The sequence below is a fragment of the Sceloporus undulatus genome, chromosome 9 (genome assembly GCF_019175285.1).
Source record: "Sceloporus undulatus isolate JIND9_A2432 ecotype Alabama chromosome 9, SceUnd_v1.1, whole genome shotgun sequence".
Taxonomy (NCBI): domain Eukaryota; kingdom Metazoa; phylum Chordata; class Lepidosauria; order Squamata; family Phrynosomatidae; genus Sceloporus; species Sceloporus undulatus.
In genome coordinates this window covers 13,725,052-13,746,532 of record NC_056530.1, presented here as the reverse complement: position 1 = coordinate 13,746,532, position 21,481 = coordinate 13,725,052, and the positions used below count along the sequence as shown (strand labels likewise).

Genomic DNA, 21,481 nt, shown 5'->3' with positions numbered 1-21,481 from the left:
ATATAGATAGATACACTGTCTGTCTATCTTATTGCAAACCAATGACAGTTTTAAGTTGAAAGCACCAAACTATGCACCCGTGTAGTTATGGCTTTCTCTTCGGCAGCATCCGGAGAAGGCTGATCTGCGCCAAAGGGATGCCAAGAGCTGTAGACCAACAATACTTCGGACCATTATGAGATTCCCATCCTGGCCCTAAAGTCACCAGAATCCCATGCTCAGGTGCTCCAACCAAACAAAGTAAGACAAAATGGCTATTAAGTGCAAGTGTCCTGCTGGTCATAACATGCCCACTACAGAGAGGCTGGCCTGGGCCCTTGCTTTGCTTTTGGTCACAGGTTTTATTGCTTTAGAATGTATTCTCATTGTGGTTTCAGCTTGCTTTCAAACTTGTCTGTATTTGTATTCTGTGGTTTTCAGCTCTGCCCAGCCACTCGGATACAGCGGTCCCTCCACATTCACTGCGGTTAGGGGTAAAGGACCCCTGTGAACGTGGACCCCTGGGAATCTGCAGGTTCTCCAGTGCAACGCTGTGGTCAACGTCTGCCAGACGTTCATCACAGAATTGTGCTGGAGGACCTACCAATGCCTAGAGAAGTGTTTTCTCGGTTCTCCAGCACATTTTGGTCAACTTACGGCAGAGTTGCGCTGAGGATCTAGAGAGAATATATTAATTAAAACTGCTATTAGAGCCACAAAAGTCAAAGCTGTGGAGGGCTAACTGTAATATATTAGCGGGTGCTATAAAAAAGGACCATTAATAAGCTCAAAATTGCCAGCATCTGTAGCTTAATTCTTTGGGCCAGGAGTTAAACTTTCATGCATTCCATTCTGGTGGCCCCACTTAACTCAATAGATTTGGGAAGAGCCAACATACGCACAGAAAATGTGTTCCCTTAGAGAAGCACAGTACTGTATTTCACAATAAAAACCCTTCACCCTTCACATTTTTGTGCCTGCTGTGGAAGACGCCTTAACTCTTTTTAGACAATTGTTGCCAAATTGTTTAGACTTTGATTTGGCTCAGAAAGGCAAGAAAAGTCTGTCCAACAGCTATGGCTCCGGCGGTAACCACACACATTGCGCAACGGCTGCTGTTTTTCCAGCAACCAAAGATCTTGTCATTTATCCTTGTCAACATCACTGAAGTGGAGAACACTTTCGTGGCTACGAACTGGAATGCAAAGGACTGCATAATGCAGCTTCAGGACAGAAACGCAGGCACAAAAAAGCATCAAGCCACAACTAGAACCGGCTGTATAAGGCATGGTTACTATTATAACACAGGAGTCATAAGGCTGTGCAAAAAGCAAAGAGAAAAGTGAACAGTTTCTGTCTTTGAGAGGCTGAAGCTGTATGAGTTCCAGCTTCCCTTCACCGATTAAAATACTGTGCTTCTAGTCCTTAAGGTTTGGTGGGCAACATGCGGTCCACAAGCTGCATACATGCCCAAAGACCATCTCCCCACACTGTATCACTGAATATTGGAGGCAAATGGCCACCAAAATACTGCTATCTGTGGACCCTGGATACTATTTTTGTGGTCCCTGAATCATAGAGTTGGAAGAGACCTCAAGGGCCATCCAGTCCAACCCCATTCTGCCATGCAGCAACGCTCAGTCAAAGCATCCCCATTGACAGATGGCCATCCAGCCTCTGTTTAAAGACCTCCAAGGAAGGAGACTCTACTATACTCCAAGGAAGGAGTGTGCTTCACTGTCGAACAGCCCTTACTGTCAGGAAGTTCTTCCTAATGTTGAGGTGCAATCTCTTTTCCTGGAGCTTGCATCCATTGCTCTGGGTCCTAGTCTCTGGAGCAGCAGAAAACAAGTCAGCTCATCGTTTCCCCAAAGTCTCCCAATTTCCTCCCCCAAAAAACTGGCACAATTTTTGCCCCCCATGTCTGTTTTTTCTTAGATTGTGTAAGATTTGGATGTTTTTGTCTTTTTAGATCCACACCAAAGCTGAACTGCAGTTTGAAAATGAAAATCCAAGTGAAATACAGAAACATGGTCAAAACTGACTTAAATAATTAGCAGGAGATCATATTTTACTAAAAAAATAATGGGAGTACCTTTATTAAAATGTACTAAAAAACTGAAATGTAACAGAGTCTCACACATTTGCTGTTCCAGCAACGGACAGACTGTTGTGACAGCCATGCAAACAAACGCCCTCCAGAAAACCAGCTGTGAGAAGGAAGGGCTCACAGTAAATGTGTTACTAGGTCGGTGTCTACCACAATTGTCCAGGTGTGGCGTTACATGAACCCATGGCAGCAAAGGTGCAGGTTTCACATGCAATCTTTTTGGCATCATCCTTGGCAATTCTGAAAACCTGCTCCAAAGGGTTTCCCCAGCCCTCAAAAGCAGGTTTTTAGGTGCGCTAAAAGGGTGCAGCAGGTAGGAGTGAAGAGTGCTCTCCTCCAGCTTCTGCCAGTGCAAGCACACTGTGGGATACTACTCAATAATTACATCCTGTCTTCTAGAGGTTTATCTGCCAGCACTTCCAGTTTTCAGGACTAGTCAAAAGGCTGTGTTTTAAATGAACCAAACTGAGTTTACCCTCTGAAGCGCTAGTACAAATATAGTCGACAAGTGATTTAGAAATTGTCCAGAGTGCTTCTTGGTTAAGAATATACCCTAGAGAAAAGTCCCCTCCTCTGAGCCATCTTCTTGGATTTGAGCATTCCACCTGTTGGGAGAAAAATGGGAGAAGGCTAGGTGAATGTAACACTGTCATCAAGCATGTGCCACAACCTTTATGTCAAGGGCTCTCAACCAATGGTTTTGTGGATCATGCTTTCAGGTAGCCCCATGAGATCTCAATGAAACTTAAAATCTGCACTGCTAAAAGGCAATGCCCAGAAGCAACAGGATTATTCAGCTTGTCTTGCTGAAGCATCAACTACTTTTCAGTTTAAATTTCGAAAAGCAGCTTGTCTCTTCAGTACTGCAAAGAACTCCTCAAACTAGGCTCTCTCTCCTATACATGAATATACATTTGTTGGGACTGTAGCCTCAAAAGGAGAACTGCTCAGCTTCAGTTAACCTGGAGTAATTTCATATTGTGCCCCAAAAGTAAAAGAATATGGTAGTTCGCAAAGAACAAACACACCAGGAGAGAAAGACTGTGGGTCTGCAAGTGTAACAACTTTTGTCAGTTCAGCAAAAATAAAAGAGTCTTATCACACCCTGAAGATTAACAAATGCAAAAGTACATAAGATCAACAACCATTTGTTAGTGCTAAAGACTCTTGGTTTTTAATTATACTGGACAAATTATTAATCTAAAGCCGCTAGAGGGAGCTCCTTCATTACTCACTGGCCAATATGCTAACAAAGGAACCATGTGCTCCATTCGTACAGCACATGTTATTCATTTGGTAGGCCATTTTCAGAGCCAAGGATGGTTGCGCCGAATCCTGTCCCCAAACCAGCACTAGTTAATTCATTGCTTTGTATGTGCATGCATGCATGTGCCTTCAACTCATCTGTCTGCCCATGGACAGGTTCTTATCTATTTTATTGTTTGTATGTACAGCACTGTGCAAATCTACAGCGCTATATAAATAAAGCATAATAATAATAATAATAATAATGATAATAATAATGGCAACCCCATGAATTTCGTAGGGTATTCTTAGGCAAGGAATCCTCAGGGCTGACTTTGCCAGCAATTGTTTTCCTTGGAAATGTGGCCCACAACACCTGGGCTTCCTTGGCGGTCTCCCATCGAAGTACTAACCAGGCCTGACCCTGCTCAGCACCCAAGATCAGAGAGGATCTGCTGCTGTATTTAAGCGACAGCAGCAAAACTATCACATTAGATTTATAGGGGACAAAATTAATATTCCAGAAAGTGTGTCTGGTGTTTAAAGATTGATATTATGCAAAATAGAAATGCTAAGTTTGTGCTACTTGCTTTCTGAAATAACTGATTTTGCTTCAGGCCTTGCTCACACACCTTCTGTCTCATCACTAACACCCTCCTTTTGTCAAAAATAGCCCTAAATCAGTGATGAACGTTTTAGAGACTGAGTGGCCAAACCGCAACCCAAAACCCACTTATTTATCACAAAGTGCCATGTCCCTCTGGCTTTCTAGTAACAAACTCTGGCGAACTCTGTGCTGGGGTGATGGCATCTGTGCCCACAGAGAGGGCTCTGAGTGCCACCTCTGGCACTAGTGCCATAGGTTTGCCACCACTGCCCTAAATCAAGGGCCAAGTGACTATGCCTGCAAACCTAGTCTAAAGATGTTACTAAGGGTCTTTGGCTCCAAATCAGATGGAAAGTCAACTAGCTTACCTGTTAGTTCTTCAGGAAAAGAGACTTCCGCCCCAACTAGCAGAGCGCCTCCTGCAAACAGAGAGGAAGAGTAAGTCTCCTCGGAGTAACACACAAATTGAAACAAATCTTTTGACACAACTCTCGCATGCAATTTAAACATTCCAGGAAAAGAAAACATGCAACTAAACACCTAAGTGCTAAATATTTTTAATACAGTGAACAGCAATATTGGGTCAATAAGGGCTGAGGTTTTACTTGAATAACTGAGATTTTGTTACTTTGCTACATCCAGTTTTGATATTTAAGGTTTGATTCTCTTTTGTTGTTGCTGTTTTGCCCCAAGGTTACAGTTGCATTGACAAAAGGGCACAAGTATTAAAACATTATCACTAATTTATGCAGAAGCAAGTGGATATATTTTAAGTATCTATTTTTAAAACCATCTCTTTTTTTTTTAAACCAAAATTTTACATTTAAAATTAACATTTGAAGAACCTCTTCAGTAATAAATAATAATAAAAAAATAGTTTATGCAAGTTGCCGTCACAGTTTATGTAAAAAGAAATGTGCTATTAAAATCAGACATTTAGGTTACCTTTTGAGTTTTTCGGTGCATGTTAGCTTTAAGACATCCTGAATTCTCCTGCGATAATTTTCCTTTAAAAGGGGGGTTTGGGCGATCTTTTCATCAAGCAAGACATTAAGCCCTGAAAGCTGACTCCAAACCGTTGCGGAAAATTCAGTTATTTACATTTTTTAAAAATAACAATCTACAAATACAACTCTCTTTTTTTGTGTGTTTGCTTTTTGTCTGGCTTTTATAAGTAGCTTCCCTGAATCATGCACTGCTTTGAGCGATTTTTGACAGTAACAGTGGACTCTTTTTTTTTCACCCCCAAGCAGTTACTTTCCCAGTGAATACCCCATTTTTGTTTTCCTCTTTTTCCTTTGCCAAGAAGGGAGAAGACAAACAAGATGCCCCAACCCTGCGCAGCCATCTGTGCTGCTATTATGTCAAACTTGTAAACAGCCATTCAGCCTTGCTGCCTGGGGAGGATTTAGACTTTCCTCCAGACAAGAAAGTTGGTTCTCGCTCTCTCTCTCTCAATCCCTCTTTCTCCATCAAGGCGTATCAATTGCTAACGCTGGGAGTTGGCGGGGAGCGAACAGGGGCAGAATGGCTGGTTGCAAAGCTGCATTTATGTGCCTTCCTTCGGCTGCAGAATCTCTTTTCTGCCCTCTACTAAGCTTCCGCTTGTGCTCTGTGTAACTGCTTTGGAACCCAGGCTGGTTGTCTTGGGAGAAGGAAATCTGTGGCCACAGAAGGAAGATTCGTGTCCTATTAGTTAGAAAAAAAAGGCAATGTGAAATTTCTCAGGAGACTAGGCTACTATGACAAAGCAAGACCTGTCTGGATCAACCCGTTATCAGCTTTTCCGCAGAGGGTACAATAGCGGGGAACGACATTCCTTGCGCAAGCGCCGCCAAAACGAATAGGGCTTGTGAAAGGACAGGGCCGTGCCCCCTTTGGAAATCAATAGCCTCGGTCCAATGGCGGGCGGGGGAAGAGTAGCAGCTGCTGCCCACAGACTAAAGCTCTCAAAGCCAGCAGATGTCTCAAGTCTTCAATGCAACAGGAGATTTGAAAGCTGCCAGTTGAAGGCCAGTTTCTGGCCCAAGAGGCTCAACTTCCAGGGGGTGAAAAATAAAATTTTGTATTACAATTAAAACTCATTTGACTTATTTTTTTAAAACTTTGGAACACTTAAGGATTGGATTTTTAGTGTCTTTTCTTTTAAAAAAAATACAAACCATGTACTTTAGCGTTAGTTTAAAGTCCTAAGAGAGTAAAATCTACTTTACGGTTGGATGTAAGTTTTTTTTCTTTTAAAAAAATGACAATTCATCACATTTACTTTGATTTAAAAAAGGACTAAACTTTATTGACAAACTGCTGCAGACATCTTGACAAATTTTTAGCTACCTATTTAGGCAGGCTTACACATGTAGTAGCATTTAATCTTCCAAGAACAAAAATGGGAGGACAGCGTACAAATCTTTATGTACAAAGTAAGCTCTTTCTCCTTGGTTTTTCAGCTGCAATGTCCCTTTTTAACATAATGCTAGTGCGGAGAGACACAAAACATGTCACTGGAACGGCTTGAAAGCTTGACAGCTTTGTCAGTTTCAAGCCTGAACTGTGTTATGTATTGCAAACACCCAAGTGTTCAGAATCTTCCTTTAAGGGGGGTAAAATAAAAAGAAGAGAAAGAGAGAGAGACACAATGCACAGCTAATCATTTAATACTTCCTAATATCAAAACACTGGGCAATTAGAGCAATATAAAAAAATTACAGAGCAGCTAGATGTCCATTTCTCTTAAAAGGTTTTTTCATGCAGAATTAAGCTAAAGAACAACGTTTGCTGGAAATACTCTCCACCACTTAGCATCTCAACACTGGAGCTAGATTTCAAAACCCACATGGAAAGAGCCAATGTTATAAGCCTACAGGTTGTTTTTTTTTTTTTTGAGAGGGGCTAAATTAGATTAATTGAAGAAAACATATTTAATTTGTTAAGCAGGATCTTTTCTACTAATGTTTAAACTTAAAAGATTAATCAAGCAATCTGCTTTTTAAGGGCAAGGTTTTTGACATTTGAGCTTACTTTTTAAGTCGCGGCAGTCACTATCGTTACAATTTTAATTCTTAAAAAAAACAAAACAATCCTGAATTTTGAAATGTAGCCTATTTTGGGATTCTGCGACTACAACTTTTATGGGTGGCCTAAAAAAACCAAACCAACAAAATAAAAAAATACTTAAAAAGATTAACAAAGTTTTAATTTCAGAACTGTTAAGCAAGCATGTCACTTTGGAAACTAACATTTTATCTCGACTTTTTCTTTTTAAAGGTACAGTTGTGTTTATATATCTAAACAGAGAGAAAGAAAAAAAGCATTCTACACACTTAAAAATCGAATCCCATTTTCTAAATCTAACTTATATATATATGTTTTTTTTTTAAAATACTACATACAGAAGCAAGAATGCAGGGTCAAGTGGTGGGGAAGGATGGAGGTGGGAGAAAAAGGGAGCCAGAGAAAAATCAGGGAGACAATTACTTGTCTGTTGTGGGTAAAGCAACAGGAATCCTGGGAGATACAAGAATCAGAAACAACTGTTTGCTCAAAAGTGATATTTCCCCCTCATGAATGCTTTAGTAGCGTCCGTATGGGTGCTCTCTATAAGCTCCTTTCACTGGCCTCGCTGGAGGGGCCTTGAGGGAGGGCCGGGTCCCATTCCAGTCATCTTGACCTGAAGAAAGAACAGAGCACATTGGCACACTGGGCAAAGAGAGAGAAGGACAAAGAGTCTGCTTTCTACGAATTATTGTGTTAGCAATAGACTGCAAGGCCACGATTTCAGACTGCTACTCTCCTGCATTGGGGGGGGGGGGGGGGCAGCCATTTTGTTGGCTGTACCAACTGCCAGGAATCCAAGATGGGATGGGTTTGCTTCTGGAGGCAGAATCCCAAACAGACAGTTGACTTTGGCCTGTTACAGACTGCCAAAATAAAGCTGCTTTTGGTCTCTTTGGAGGTATGCTATTTAAATGATGCATGCATCCTAAGAATCCGGAAGCTGCACCAAAAGCTGCACTCCAGTGCTTAGGAATGGAGTGTGGCTTTGGCGCGACTTCCGGACTCTTAGGACCTATGCATCATTTAAATAGCATACCTCCAAAGAGACCCGAAGCAGCTTTATTTTGGCAGTCTGTAATAGGCCTTTGGAAAGCTGGTTTTTTAAAAAGGAGCTCTGCTTTTAACAGAGAGCACACTTCTTTCTGGGGTTTACCATCTGTCTGCTTTCATGCCTGCCTCTGCTAGTTTAAATCACAAAGAGGATTCAAGTCTAAAGCCTCCAAAGAACATGGCTGGTTCTGCAGAGGAAGCTAATGTGTGAAATGAATTTGCAGAATCCCCAGAGACAAAACTAATTGGGCTCTGTAGGACATTGCACTGCTTCCTTGCTGTGGCCTGCAGAATTTGTTTTTCTTATTTTGTCTGCAGGAAAGGTGACACCAAAGAAAGCTGCTATGATGGAACTAATTAAGAAGTATCAATGTGGTACTTCTTAAGGAATGTTGGCAATCTAAAGAGACTCAGAAGATGTACTTGGCATTGCCTAAAGGAAGAAGGCAGGAAAAAAGGGCACCATGTCAGAGTTGAGTGCGGTGACATTGTCAGAGCCAGTGGCTCAATACCTTGGGGTCTAGAGGGAACCGAGAAGGCAAGGATTTGACTGGCTTAAGGTGGAGCCATTGGTTCAATCCTATTTTTATTTGCTGATAATCCCTTGGTAGCTCAGTAAACTTTACAAAGATAGGAACACACTGAAAATTCTAGCACAGAAACCTAAAGCCCCTATCAATTGCACTTTTCCATAGCTATCACGTTTATATACCATTTATTTCCAAATATTTATGAAACTGCTTTTCATTTTAAAACAACAAAACACTGGTGAATAGGAGAAAAAGATAAATCAATAACAACAATTGTTCAATATTAACAAATTAGAAAAATTAACAGGAAAGTCCATTGGTAAACAGGTCTTCCCAACTTTTAGAGCTTACCTAATTCTGAGAGACCCTCTGACATGGCGGGACCCAAATCATTACAATAAACAGAGCCCCTGCCCCCCCCCCAACCATATAAGAATTGGTGTGGTCTATATGAGATCAGGCAATCTCTGAGAGAATCTGAGTCTGTATAAGGCTTTATGAGTGAGAAGTAATACCCGGAAGATGGCTTCCTAGCTAAATGGTAACCAGTATGAATCATTTAGCAGAGCATGAATATGTACATGGTAGGAAGCCCCACTAAGGAACCTGGACTATTCTAAAATATTACCCCAAAAATAATCACTTCTCAATTTAACCAGTTTAGTAATCAGGGGAGAAATGCTTAGCTCACTGCAACTTCTGTGATTGTATTCAAGTCAGACATAAGTGGAAATATATGCAAAAGACCCAGTTATTTTCAAGTCAACTCTAGTCCCACCTCTGTCACTGCAACAGAGTGTGCAGACGTACCATATGCCTCATAAGATTCTTGAGCCTCACCATGTCCGTAGTCATAATATTCTGTTTCCCTGCAAGAACAAGATGGGGCAGGATTATTCCTTGAGATGGCAGTGGCCATCGTTCCTGAAAATCATACAATTATTATTTCGGATAGGCCACTTTGACCTCTTGCCTAATGGAAGGTGGTCATGTGCACCTGCCTCTTGCAATGGCTAGCAATCCCTCCCCCAGTTGAGGACACTGCACTTCCTTGCAATACTGTTCATGCGCCAAGGAAAGGGGGGCTGTTCAGATTCAACTATCACTGCATGCAGCCCAGGAAAAGGCAGGGCTGCTAACAGTCACAGAGAGGAAGATAAAGGCTCTGTGATGGTTGGAACCCACTGTTCCTTTTCTGCAGAACAGAGTCCTTTGTTAATAGGCGGTTTCTACTTCCCTTGAACCACAGAATGCTGGGTACTGCTGCTCCTTGTGATATACTCCCTTGGTTCAGAAGTACACAGTCCATTCAAACAGAAGATGCTCTGCATTTCTTTTGTTCAAGATATTTGATAATTGGGAAAGAAGCATGCTAATGGCACCAGAAACCAATAAGAACACTCACTGTTGACCCTGGCTGTAGTAGCCTTCATAGCCTTCATAACTTTGTTCTGCATAAGCATCATCATAACCCTGAAACAGACAGAGAGATAAAGACAGAGTCAGTGAATTTAAATGGACAACTGCCAACAGGAGACAAGGGTAAAGGGCAGGCCAAGTACAAGTCATGAAAGGGAGGAAAACCATATACAGTGGTACCCCGGGATACGAATTGATCGCGTTACGAAATTTCCGGGATACGAAAAAGTTCCATTGGAAAAAACTGTTCCGGGATACGAAGGTTTTTTTGGGTTACGAAATTTTTTTCGGCGCGAAATTCAAACGCGCGGCTTGCCAGCGCTAACGGAAAGCCCTTTTCGGCTTGCGAAATGCATCGGGTTACGAACGGAGCGGCGGAACGAATTAATTTCGTAACCCGAGGGAGCACTGTACAAGAAAACAATATGATCCTCCCCAGCTGCTTTGGTGACTGTCCAAGAGATGGCCAAGAAGTGTATCTTTTAAAGAGCGAGACTTATACTGTGGCCCTGTTTAGACATGGGTCCAAGTAACTGTGGAGGACATTTCTGTGCTCATTAACTCCCTCTCCCACTGCATGCTGTAATGAAAAAAAAAGTGTGCTATCCCCATGCCTTCTGAATGAGAAGGGTTTCCATGCACTAGATCTCTGACAACCAATATGACCCTTGAAAGGTTTCTTACATAATCTTCATAGGTCTCTGGTGCAGGAGGGGGAGGAAGAGGTATTCTCTGAATGCCCGCAGCACGAGCTCTTGGGGCAGGAGCACCTCTCACCGCTGGCAGAGGGGGAACGCCACGGGCCACAGCTGCTCCTCTTGCGATGGCACCTCTCACTGGGGCTCCTCGGACAAGGGCTCCACGCGGAGGAGGAGGAGGTGGCCCCACGCCACGTCCCCTAGAAAGGAAGGTGAGGAAATACAGGCACATGTAGTCTGAACATCTTCCACAGAGGATGAGAAAACAGATACCTGGAGAGAGATGCTAAAGTTGAAGAGGCCTAGCTTCTAAAATTAATGATAAAATTAACCTCGGCTGAAGCACAGCCAGAAAGTCCCAGATAGGAAAAGCTGGGATGAGCAAACAGCAAGGACCAGTCAGAAGGTAAGCCAAACAGGATAAGTCAGTACAAAGCAGAACCCAAGACTTCTCAAAATTGGTTTGTGCCTTTGGAAGTTTTTTTAGTTTTATCACAAAGTACTGGGTGGATGGAGGGTGTGACAAAGTAGTGCCATCAACAAAACATATGGCTCAGGCTGTGCAGAAATAAACCCTACACAATAGACTTTGTTTTTTGAACAATTAAGACTTTAAAAAAATATTCAGGACTGAAAGACACCAGAGGGGATGTACAGAAAGCGATTCCATGAATCCAGGAGGGATGAACAGAGCTAAGAAAAGAAATCAGAAGCTTTACAGAACAGCAGAATTTAGGCTCAAAGGAGCTGAAGGAAAGTAGCCATAGAAAAGCAAAAAGAAGCAGTGTGAGACATTCAGACGGACACCCCGCCACTGTAACCCATCATATTAGTGAGACTTTGAGAAGAGGAAGCATGCAGACAAACTTCTCTCTGAAGCCATGAGGACTAGATCTTTCTTAAAGGAAAGCCAAAGTTCAGAATGACAAATTACAGGTGCTTAGTGCAGAACATCTTGGCAGTGACATGAATGGGTATAGTTAAAGATCATGTTAATGAAAGGGGCAATAAAGTGGCCAGAACCTCTCCCCCCATAAATCTGGTGTCCGGTTGAATGCTGAATGAGACACCATTTGCAATTTCAAGAGTCCCAGACTCAAAATCCACCACCCAAGAAATATAAGTGAGCATTTTTGCTATCGCCCCATACCTGTTCATCAATGCTGCCCCACTCCACACACTAAAAAATAAACAAAATTAAAAAAATGAAATATCAATTTAAGTTTGTTTTGCTTCCCCACATTCTTGAAGTGCCAAACGTCCCACACTTAATGCTTAAAGATATGACTGCCACTGGGAAGAGCCTGTCCTTAGAGACACTTCCATTTATTACCTAGGAACAGGTGGAGGTGGGGGAACGGCTCCCCTTCCCCTGACAGGAATCCCTCGGCCACGGGTTGGTTCTGGCACACCATTGAGATAGGACAGCTCCAAAAACTGTTCCTGGCAGATGTCATCCATCATGTCCTAAGGAACAGAGAAAATTAAGTGTCTGGGCCAGTTTTGGAGACTGAGTGCCCAAACTGCAACCCAAACCCCACTTATTTATTGCAAAGTGCCACGTCCCGCTGGCTTTCTAGGAATGAACTCTGGCAAACTCTGTGCTGGGGCGACAGCATGCATGCCCACAGAGAAGGCTCTGAGTGCCACCTCTGGCATATGTGCCATAGGTTCTCCACCACTGATCTGGGCCATTCAAAAAGCTCTTATCTCAAACAACGTACTGTGTCATTAATGAAAGGCACCGCTAGCTGCTCTATTTGGGAGCATGCAGGAGTTGCGCAGGGTATGGTTGCTGTTGCAAAACATCCCCTGCTCCCTTCAGAGCATTGTTCTGAAACAGGACAGACCATTTAGGAACCTGACAATCCAGGAAATATTATCTATCACAGTATCCAAAGGTCAGATGTTTTTGGCCAATCCCATCCCATCCAACATAGATCTGCAAAGTTAGTGAAAAATTTAGGTTCAATCTTATCCAATGTTTCTATTGTGAAAGAAACAATGCCTACCAAATTTTCTGGAAGCAAGGCTTGACAAGTTTAGTTTTCTTTCAAGCTATTTTAATAACAATTCTTATATACTTGTTATTAACATCTTGAACTGTCCTCTTTTCCTGATATGTATCTGACATAATTTACCAACCAACTCCTTTTTTTTTTTTTTGGGGGGGGGTAACTTTCTGCTTTAATCTGGGTTGTCAGGTTTTATTAGTTTTCAAATAAAGGCTGTGAAGTTGCTATCAGAATTTCACAAGATAGGAATAGCCTTTCAGGTGAGGCAGCACAAATTTATCCAAGATGGAGAGGCCAGGAAAGATTTACTTTCAATCCAATACTTTTAAAATATTACAAGACCTTCCTTATCCTCTGTTGCTTAGGAGCCATTTTTTCCCAGACAGACAACAGTATAGTCAGGCTAGCTGAAATGGTGTTTTGGAGCTCAACAGTATCCCTTCAGCACTAGCCATAAAACTGTAAAACATTTTCTGTCCTACAGTTAAAGTGGCTAAATAATTGTGAAACCAACCTCTGAAGGAGTAAACCCAAGAGCTTAATGGTGACCAATGTCTGAGAACTCCTAAGCAATGCACACAAACTTGCCAAGGCCCATTACAATCCATTTAGATCTTCTCACCAGCAGTTTAAGACTAAACTGAATGTTTTAAATGTCATCCGCTACCTCTCTCTGATTACGGTGAAGATATGATGAAAGGCAGTTACGTACCGGAACAAGGAACTTCTTGACTTCTTCCATGGCATGGGCCATAAGAGCATAAGCCTCACAGGGTGGTCCAAAGACTTCAATGAAAACATGCAGGTCCATATTTAAGTGAGCATATTTTGGATCACCTCCTTTGCGCAGCTCTTCCTCCTGAAAATGGACACCATCATGGACTGCCATGTATTTTAAAACCTAAGACAAACTATACCAATATTCACATGTGACTCTTGCCAACTAGTGGTCAGCTGTATCAGTTCAGAACTTGACTGCATAAGCAGCAATGCTATAAGTTGGAAGGGCGTGAGATAATTCTCTCATTTTAGAATATACCTTACATTCAAAAATAAGCAAAGCAACATTCTTAACTACTTAAAAGGCCATATGCTCTCAAACAAAAGGGGAGAAGCTACAATAAAAGGCTCAACTCTTATCCTACAAGCAGAGAAACATTTGCAGGAGTTCTGCAACAGGGTCGTCACCCTACTTCAAGCCCAGGGCTCCTACCTTCGCCTTGTCTCTCATTGATCCCTTCCCCAGAACAGAAATCTTTGCTCCGGTTTCTTCTTGCAGTCGCTTGATGGTGTTGCCTTGTGGTCCCAGTATCTTTCCAACAAAGTTAAACTAAGAGAGGACAGACAGACATTTCCCCCGTTACTTCCAATGATCAAGGTTAATTATTCTTCTGGTTGCTGTGTGCATTCAAATCGTTTCTAACTTATGGTGACCCTAAGTCGAACGTATTATGGGGTATTTGTGGCAAGATTTGTTCAGAGAGGGTTTGCCTTTAGAGGCTTAGAGTGTGATTTGCCCGAGGTTAGTGAGGGAAAAATGTTAGGCATATCCCTCTCCCCCCCCTTTCACAGAGGCAGACAGACTTTTGATCACCCTAAATTTGGTTTCTGTCCCCTTGCCCTGCCTTCACTCAATGAAATGAATCTCACTGAAATTACTGCCAGACAAAAGATATGGCCTATAGTGTTCATTTCTAGATTCTGCACACTCATTTTCATCCTCATTTTCCAAGCCCTTCACTGCCTTGCCTTGTCCCTGACAATCTAAAAATTGCCTTCTTTAATGCTGTAAGATGCTGGACTGAATAGTAAGTTAGAATGTTTTTATGATTAGATATGTACCACTGTTCTAAGTTTCACATGTTAAGAAATATATGGAAAAAATGACTGGTGGTAATCTTAAATCAGTGATTCAGATTTGGTATAAACCTACCTATATCAGGGATCATGAGAGCTGTATTTGAACACATCTAAGGGATAGCAGGCTGCGTATCTCTTACATACGGCCAAGGCAACATAGGCCTCCATTTTACAGAGGTTGCTAGATAAGTGCTGGTCCTTACCTTGGGATACTGCTTGACTGGGATCAGAACTCGTTCCTTCAGCTTCATATTTTTATGGGAAAACAAGTCCAGGTAGGTCTCCTCCTCATCCTTCTTTGACTCACCCTTCTGAATCTTGTCAATTTCTAAAGAAGACAAAACCTATTTCAGTGGTGGACAAGACTTTAAACCTTTTTGTAATATGCGTAACCAGGAGCGGCAATGGATGGGGCCAAAAGGCAGGCCATCTAGTCTTGCCCTCCCATTTCCATTATGCCTGAACCTCAAAGCCCACTAAAGAATTTCAGGACTACAGACATTTCTGGAAAAGCCTTTAAATGAAGAAATAAAGGACATAAGTGGCACAAGGCTTCTGACAAGGTTATGGTCTGTAGCTAAAAGAATTATTAAGACCTGGAAGCTATATACTTGGTGAAGATGCTTATTCAAACGTAGCAAATGGTTACCAGATATTGGTCGGGGTTCTTCTTAAAACAGATGAGCTTTTGCTATCATGTGTTTTCTGCTCTGCACTGAGTAGTGTGTATATGACTGTTCCAACTGATTTATAGATAGCCATAATGCACTTGTTAGCACATTATACACCTACTGCCTTATATGAATACTTTTTATAACCATGTTTAGCAAACTATTTACACAACCACTTCGTGTATTTAGCATCTGTTCATTGTATTTCCTACTTGTCACCACCAAACATTTAGTGGCATCATATATATATACTCTTCCTACTTCATTTTGTCTAGGCAGCAGCCATTTTGGAACCAGTTCAGGTTTTTTGTATCTTGGACTGTTTTAGTTTCTAGAATGCGAGATTTATGGAGTTTTGCAATCTGCAAATCAAGATAGGCACACTTACTGTATATATGCTTTGCCATAAATATGACCCGAAGCTCAAGCCTTTCTCAAAACACTTATAGAGAGACTCTGGAGCACTAGGAACCCAGTGCTGAACCCCTCCTGTCTTTGCAATGCTAGAAGGACATTCCTGGTGCAAGACCCCTTGAGCAACTAGATCTTTCCTGCTTGGTTTTTTTTGGGGGGGGGGGGCGAGCGGGGCTATTTTTGGAGTAGGATGATCTGGTTCAAGTATTTGAAGATGTGTGCCTTGGCACTAACAGTGATCTCAAGAATTTTACAGGCAAGTTCACAATCTGCAACTGAAAACACTGGGCTGTTTTCCAAGTGCCAAAGCTTTCTGTAGTAAGCAGGTCCAGGTGAAACTTGAGAACTGCTAGCTGGTTGTAATATATATTTTTGGTAGAAGTTTTCCAACTCGCGTGATGTTCTCGAGGACGGATGATCAAGAGCATCCAACTCACAGAGGTTTTTACTCAGTAACTACAGAACAAACAAAGGAGAGCCAGGAAGTAAAAATACTGGTAGCCATAAAAATGTCTGAGTTGGAAGCAGCACTTCCAAATGAAGGATTTTTGAACATAATTAAAATATGCCTTTTTAAAGTGACCTTGGACAGACCTTCTACCCAAGTCAGGCTCTTGAATAGTAAATGAATTTTCATAGCACTCAGTGAAGCATGCTGAAATTTTCCTGAGTTTTCTTTGCTTTTGGCACACCTTATTAAGGTTTTTAAAGCACAGCCTGTCAAGAGAAATTACTCAAGCACAGAATCCAATTTCTTCTGTTAAGAGGCATACATTTGGGGTGGGAGGGGAGAGAGACAACGATTGCCTCTTGCAAGAAGAGCTATACCTACACGATAGACATATTTAGTAAAGTAAATTCTATTTTAAGAGGTATCCATATCGTGCCAATAGTATTATGACCTTAGAATCTCCAGAATGAACCATGATGAATTAGGCTTTTTGCCATAGGGGAGGTTAACTGATCTTGTTAACAGCCTCTAGACCTCTGGTTGGTGCTACATAGTTGGTTGAGGGTAAATACAGTGGGCCCTTGGTATCCGCTGGGTTTGGTTCTTGGGCTTCCCATGGATACCGAAGTCTGTAGATGCTCAAGTCCCATTAAATAAAATGCCACAGTAAAATGGTGTCCCTTATATAAAATGAAAAAAGTCAAGGTTTGCTTTTTGGAATGTATATATATATATATATTGGGAATATTTTCAAGCCGTGGATGGTCGAATCTGTGGATATGGAGGGCTGACTGTACAACCCATAGGCAGCCATGAACAAACTCCTCACAGAAAGAAGCAAGTCCTTCCCGCTCCTTTTCAATAAACTCATCCAGAAAGCATTCAGAGGAACTCAAGAGATAAGGTTCCAGGGAGTGTGGATAGATAAGGACAGTCACTAACACACTTTGCATTGTTCTATGCATGCTGAAAGGTAAGCTTTCATGCATGCTTTCAAGCAACAGGCTTCTCTTGCTGCAGAAGCAGAGCAAAGAGCAGCTGGGTGGAGAAACTGCCTTGCAGTGGCTTTGCTGACCCTTACCAGGAAGGCATAAAAATCTGCTCAGGCGTCAGGGTCTACATGACTCACGGAGGTGGTGGTGGCAGTGGAAACTGCAGATGACAGGCAACTCAAACATGACACATTTCCATCCACTTCTGCAGAGGAAAGACTCTCATACTGTTGAGGACCATTACCTTGCCAACTATTCCTTTGCATGTAGTTTCATCAGCATTAGAAGGCAGAGACCAAATGCTGCTTCCCAGTAAGAGGAGATCAAAATAGGCAGAGGTGTGATCCTTACACTTCATACAGCTTCTGTGCAACGGAAGAGGTCTCTGTGTAGGAACTTCTGAGATTTTTAGGATCGCTAGAAAACTTTCCAATATTTTAGAGCTAAAATAACCATGCCACCTCCAATGAGAACGAATTGCAGTCCTACAGCATCAGGATGGCCGCCTAATTCCCAGCCTTGCTTTAAGCACTGGCTGAGAAAGCCTTGGCTCCAAATACGAAGCAAAAGCCAGCACTCCTATCAGTTTCCAGCAAGTAAATACAAAGTCTTGTTTTGTCTTCAGCTTAGGCACAAAAACGATAAAAAAGTGTTGGAGGTGAAGCGGTCTCATGAGCAAATGGGTTTTACCCTGAATGGTTAAAAGAGGAAAATACCCAGCCAGCAAATTGTTTAGCAGAAATTACAAAATGTTCAGTATTGCATTTCAACGCCCACTCGCACACCCGGCATTTTGCTAAGTGGGGACAGAGCACCATTCTTTGTGTGTGAATTAGCTAGACTGTACTTTCCCTGTATGACTCTGGCAACAGGACTCTGAAAAGGCAGGCATTCATCCAGCCACTGGAGGAGGAGAAAAAAGAGTGCCAGAGGGCAGTGCTAATTGAAGAATTAAAAGCTATATGTTAGGCTGGGAAAATTCTAAGAGGAACCCATGAATGATCTTAAGGCAATTGGGTTACACTTCTAGGTCAGAGCTGGGGAACCTGCTGCCCTCCAGATGCTGATAAAGGACTGACTCCATCATTCTCCATCTCTGGCCAGGATGACTGGTCTCTATGGGAAGCCTGAGTCCAGCAGCATCTGGAGGACCACAGACCTCTGTTCTTGGGAGTAATTTGGCCAGAGGTCATTGTGGAGAGTGCATCCGCTCCATTTTAAAAACTTAAACCACCTAAAGTGTGATTATTCCCCAGATGAACAGCTTACAAATTAATCTCCAGCTTTCCTGGTATAAACATTTTTTCGTATCTAAGATGGGGTAAAACTACAAAAGTCCCAGAGACAGGAAGGGCTATACACAGTACTGGCAAGAAACATGTAAGCAAGGAAGAGGGAGCATGGGCATAGAACTCATGTCTTAGGCCTTAACAGGTTCATTCTTCCAGCTGTGGCATCTGCTGTTGCTACAGCACAGTGATCTGATATTCACAAGTGGTAGAAATGGCCAAAAAGAAATATGACAGTGGCAAGGTTGATTTTTATATATTCTCGTCCCAACCAGAATAGACCCACTGAACCGAGGGAACAAACCTTTTGCAAACCCCATTGATTCAAAGGGCCTCTTTCAGTTGGAATTAACACACCGATAGCATTGATTCAGCCAGTTGTTTGATAGAAGGCTTTTAATTGTTTTTTAAACTGTATTATGGCACTAAAATGGTTCCAGGAATTTTAGTAAATGGTAACACAGGACCAAGAAAACAATACATCTTGAGAGAAATAGACCAGTTGTGTCCCCATAAATCCTTCGTGAAATCACGGCAAGGCCTAAAAGGGTTTTCTACATGCCCACAGTTTAGGGATTTTGTTTTGGTGGTTGTGGGGTTTAAAGGTTTTCTGCAGACGGAGTTTACTGTTGGATTTTACTAAATCAGAAATCTCTGGCACCTTTCGTGCTAAAATTCCACACTAATAGGGTCTAAGCACTTGTGTAAAACAAAGCTCCTCAACTGCAGAAGAACAAAACAAAGGAAAGGGACAGCCATCCTTCAAAGTGGCCTGAGAAGTGACCTCTAAAGGAGTATGAGAATTTGCCTGAACTGCATGGCTTGATAAATGCGATGAGCCATCCTCTTCTCTGGCGCCGGTTTAAAATCCAGCGTTTCCCCTTTGTTCTAAACCCTGCCTAGTTATTTCCAGGCAGTTGGGTTCACTTGATATAGGAAGAGGCTGAAAGCCCAGCAGCTGCACTGTGGCGATTAGACACTGTCAAGACTGAGATGGGGAAGGAGGGTGCTAGTGAGACAAAGGCTGCCATTTCCACTCTGTTTAGTTCCAGGGGAAGCATGAAAGAAAGGCCAAGGCAGATACACACCGCAATGAACAAGAGGTAGATTACAAAGCCCTCTGTCTCCGCGGGAGGGAAAGAGGAGAGACAGACGGGCTGAGTCTGGCTTTGAAACCTCTACTCTTGGAATAAAACAGAAAGGAAGAAAGGAAATACTCAGAGAGAGAAAAAAGCCGCCTGGATCTAACTCTTCAGTTCCACCTCCGACCACCGATTAACACAGATATTTCTGTACCTGCTCTCACCTTATAAGGGAAAAGAAGGAAACCAACACGGTTCTTCAGAACAGATAAGCTAGCACCATGGCTACTTTAATAAGTGGCAGGCTGACATGGGAGTGCCATAGAAGGAGCCAACGCATGGCGGCATTTTCTTTTCAAACGTGCGAACGCAAAGCAATAGCTTTGGGAATTACAAAGCTCCTATAGCTGCTCATCCCTCTACACTTGCCAGGGTTAGGGGCACAAGACCCTCGTGAATGTAGAAAAAACACAAATAATACAAACACTAAGAAAGAACACTTCTCTAGGTCCTTCAGTGCAACTCTGTGGTCAATGCCCAACAGATATTGACCATAGAGTTGCACTGGAGGAGCTACAAATGCCTAGTGAATGTGTTCTCTCTAGGAATCTCTAGGTTCTTCAGTGCGACTTTTGGTTAAAGTTGACCAAAGAGGTGCTGCGCTGGAGGACTTAGATCAGTGGTTCCCACCCAACCTGTGGGTCGGGACCCCTTCAGGGGTCGAACGACCCTTTCACAGGGGTCCCCTAAGACAATTGGAAAACACATATTTGCATGTGGAGATGAAAATAATTGTATGGCTGGGGGTCACCACAACATGAGGAACTATGTTAAAGGGTCACGGCATTAGGAAGGTTGAGAACCATTGACTTAGATGATCCTAGGGAGAACATATTAATAAAATCTGTGAATAGTCAAATCCGCAAAAGCCAAAGCTGCAAATGTGGTGGGACTAGTGCAGTGATGGTGAACCTTTTAGAGACCGAGTGCCCAAACTCCACTTATTTATTGCAAGGTGCCATGTCCCTCTGGCTCTCTAGTAAGAAACTCTGTGCATGTGCCCACAGAGAGGGTTCTGAGTGCCACCTCTGGCATGCGTGCCGTAGGTTCACCATCACTGGACTAGTGTATATGCTTCCAAGAGAACTATGACTGGAATCCCACAAGGGGGAATAGATCCCGGCACATGACTATCCCCTTCCCCTCCTGTCTTCCACCAAGAAGTAGCAGAGTACCAGCCACCCCCCCCCTCCCCAAATTGGAACAATAGGCAGGAAATCCCCTGGTTATCTCCAAATCAGCCACATAATAAGGGAATGGCATGGAAGGAGGGGGGGGATTCCTTGTAATTATCACCAGTTTCAGCCTGCTGCAAAATATTTTAGGGGAAGATGCTGTTTTCTCATGATTTCAAGGAGTTACAGCAAGGCCCACAGCCAGAGAAGTCAAACAAACCGACTTTCTTGATTGCTCCTTTCGGAATCCCTGGATGGGGCAGCTTGGATAGCATGACTTCTTTGGACATTGGCTCCTAGAACTGTCACTCCCAACCTTGGATAATATGGCTTTTTTTTTTTTTGAGACTACGGCCCTATACAGACAGGCCAAAATAAAGCTGCTTCGAGTCACTTTGGAGGTATTCTGTTTAAATAATGCATGCATATTAAGAGCCCAGAAGCTGCACCAAAGCCACGATCCAGTCCTAAGGACTGGTGCACAGCTTTGGTGCCACTTCCGGACTTTTAGGACGCATGCATCATTGAAACACCATACCTCCAAAGTGACCTGAAGCAGCTTTATTTTGGCCTGTCTGTATAGGGCCTACAACCCTCAAAATCCCTCTCCTAGAGTGGCGAGATTGGGGAGGGAGTGCGACTTTTTGAGCAACTCCCATCATCTTCCTCCTTCCTAGTGTGAGACATTTGGAAAAAATGCAGGGTTTCTAGTACTACAATTTCCAGAATCTTCCTCCAGCCACCATTGAGTCCCAGCTTTAGGATAAAGGGTGGGATATA

The 21,481-nt window shown here is 42.6% G+C and overlaps 1 protein-coding gene across 4 annotated transcripts in view; it reads right to left on the bottom strand.

Annotated features, from left to right (window-relative positions):
• Nucleotides 1-2,304: 2,304 nt before the first annotated feature.
• Nucleotides 2,305-21,481, bottom strand: part of KHDRBS1 (KH RNA binding domain containing, signal transduction associated 1) — a 29,942-nt gene continuing 10,765 nt past the window's right edge. The window contains exons 1-12 of one of the 4 annotated variants that reach the window (XR_006100720.1): nt 17,340-17,376; nt 14,771-14,895; nt 13,921-14,037; nt 13,420-13,566; nt 12,026-12,159; nt 11,843-11,872; nt 10,679-10,892; nt 9,981-10,048; nt 9,386-9,444; nt 7,416-7,608; nt 4,310-4,360; nt 2,305-2,694 (exon numbers count right to left, since the gene is read on the bottom strand). Coding sequence is in view for 3 of the 4 variants with exons in the window: in XM_042439888.1 (XP_042295822.1) it covers nt 7,511-7,608; nt 9,386-9,444; nt 9,981-10,048; nt 10,679-10,892; nt 11,843-11,872; nt 12,026-12,159; nt 13,420-13,566; nt 13,921-14,037; nt 14,771-14,895; nt 17,340-17,361 (1,014 nt within the window). In the remaining variant the exon portion in view is untranslated. Of the gene's footprint in view, nt 2,695-4,309; nt 4,361-6,207; nt 7,609-9,385; nt 9,445-9,980; nt 10,049-10,678; nt 10,893-11,842; nt 11,873-12,025; nt 12,160-13,419; nt 13,567-13,920; nt 14,038-14,770; nt 14,896-17,339; nt 17,377-21,481 lie in introns of those variants that run through there. The other 3 variants (XM_042439888.1, XM_042439890.1, XM_042439889.1) reach the window with 3 other exon arrangements.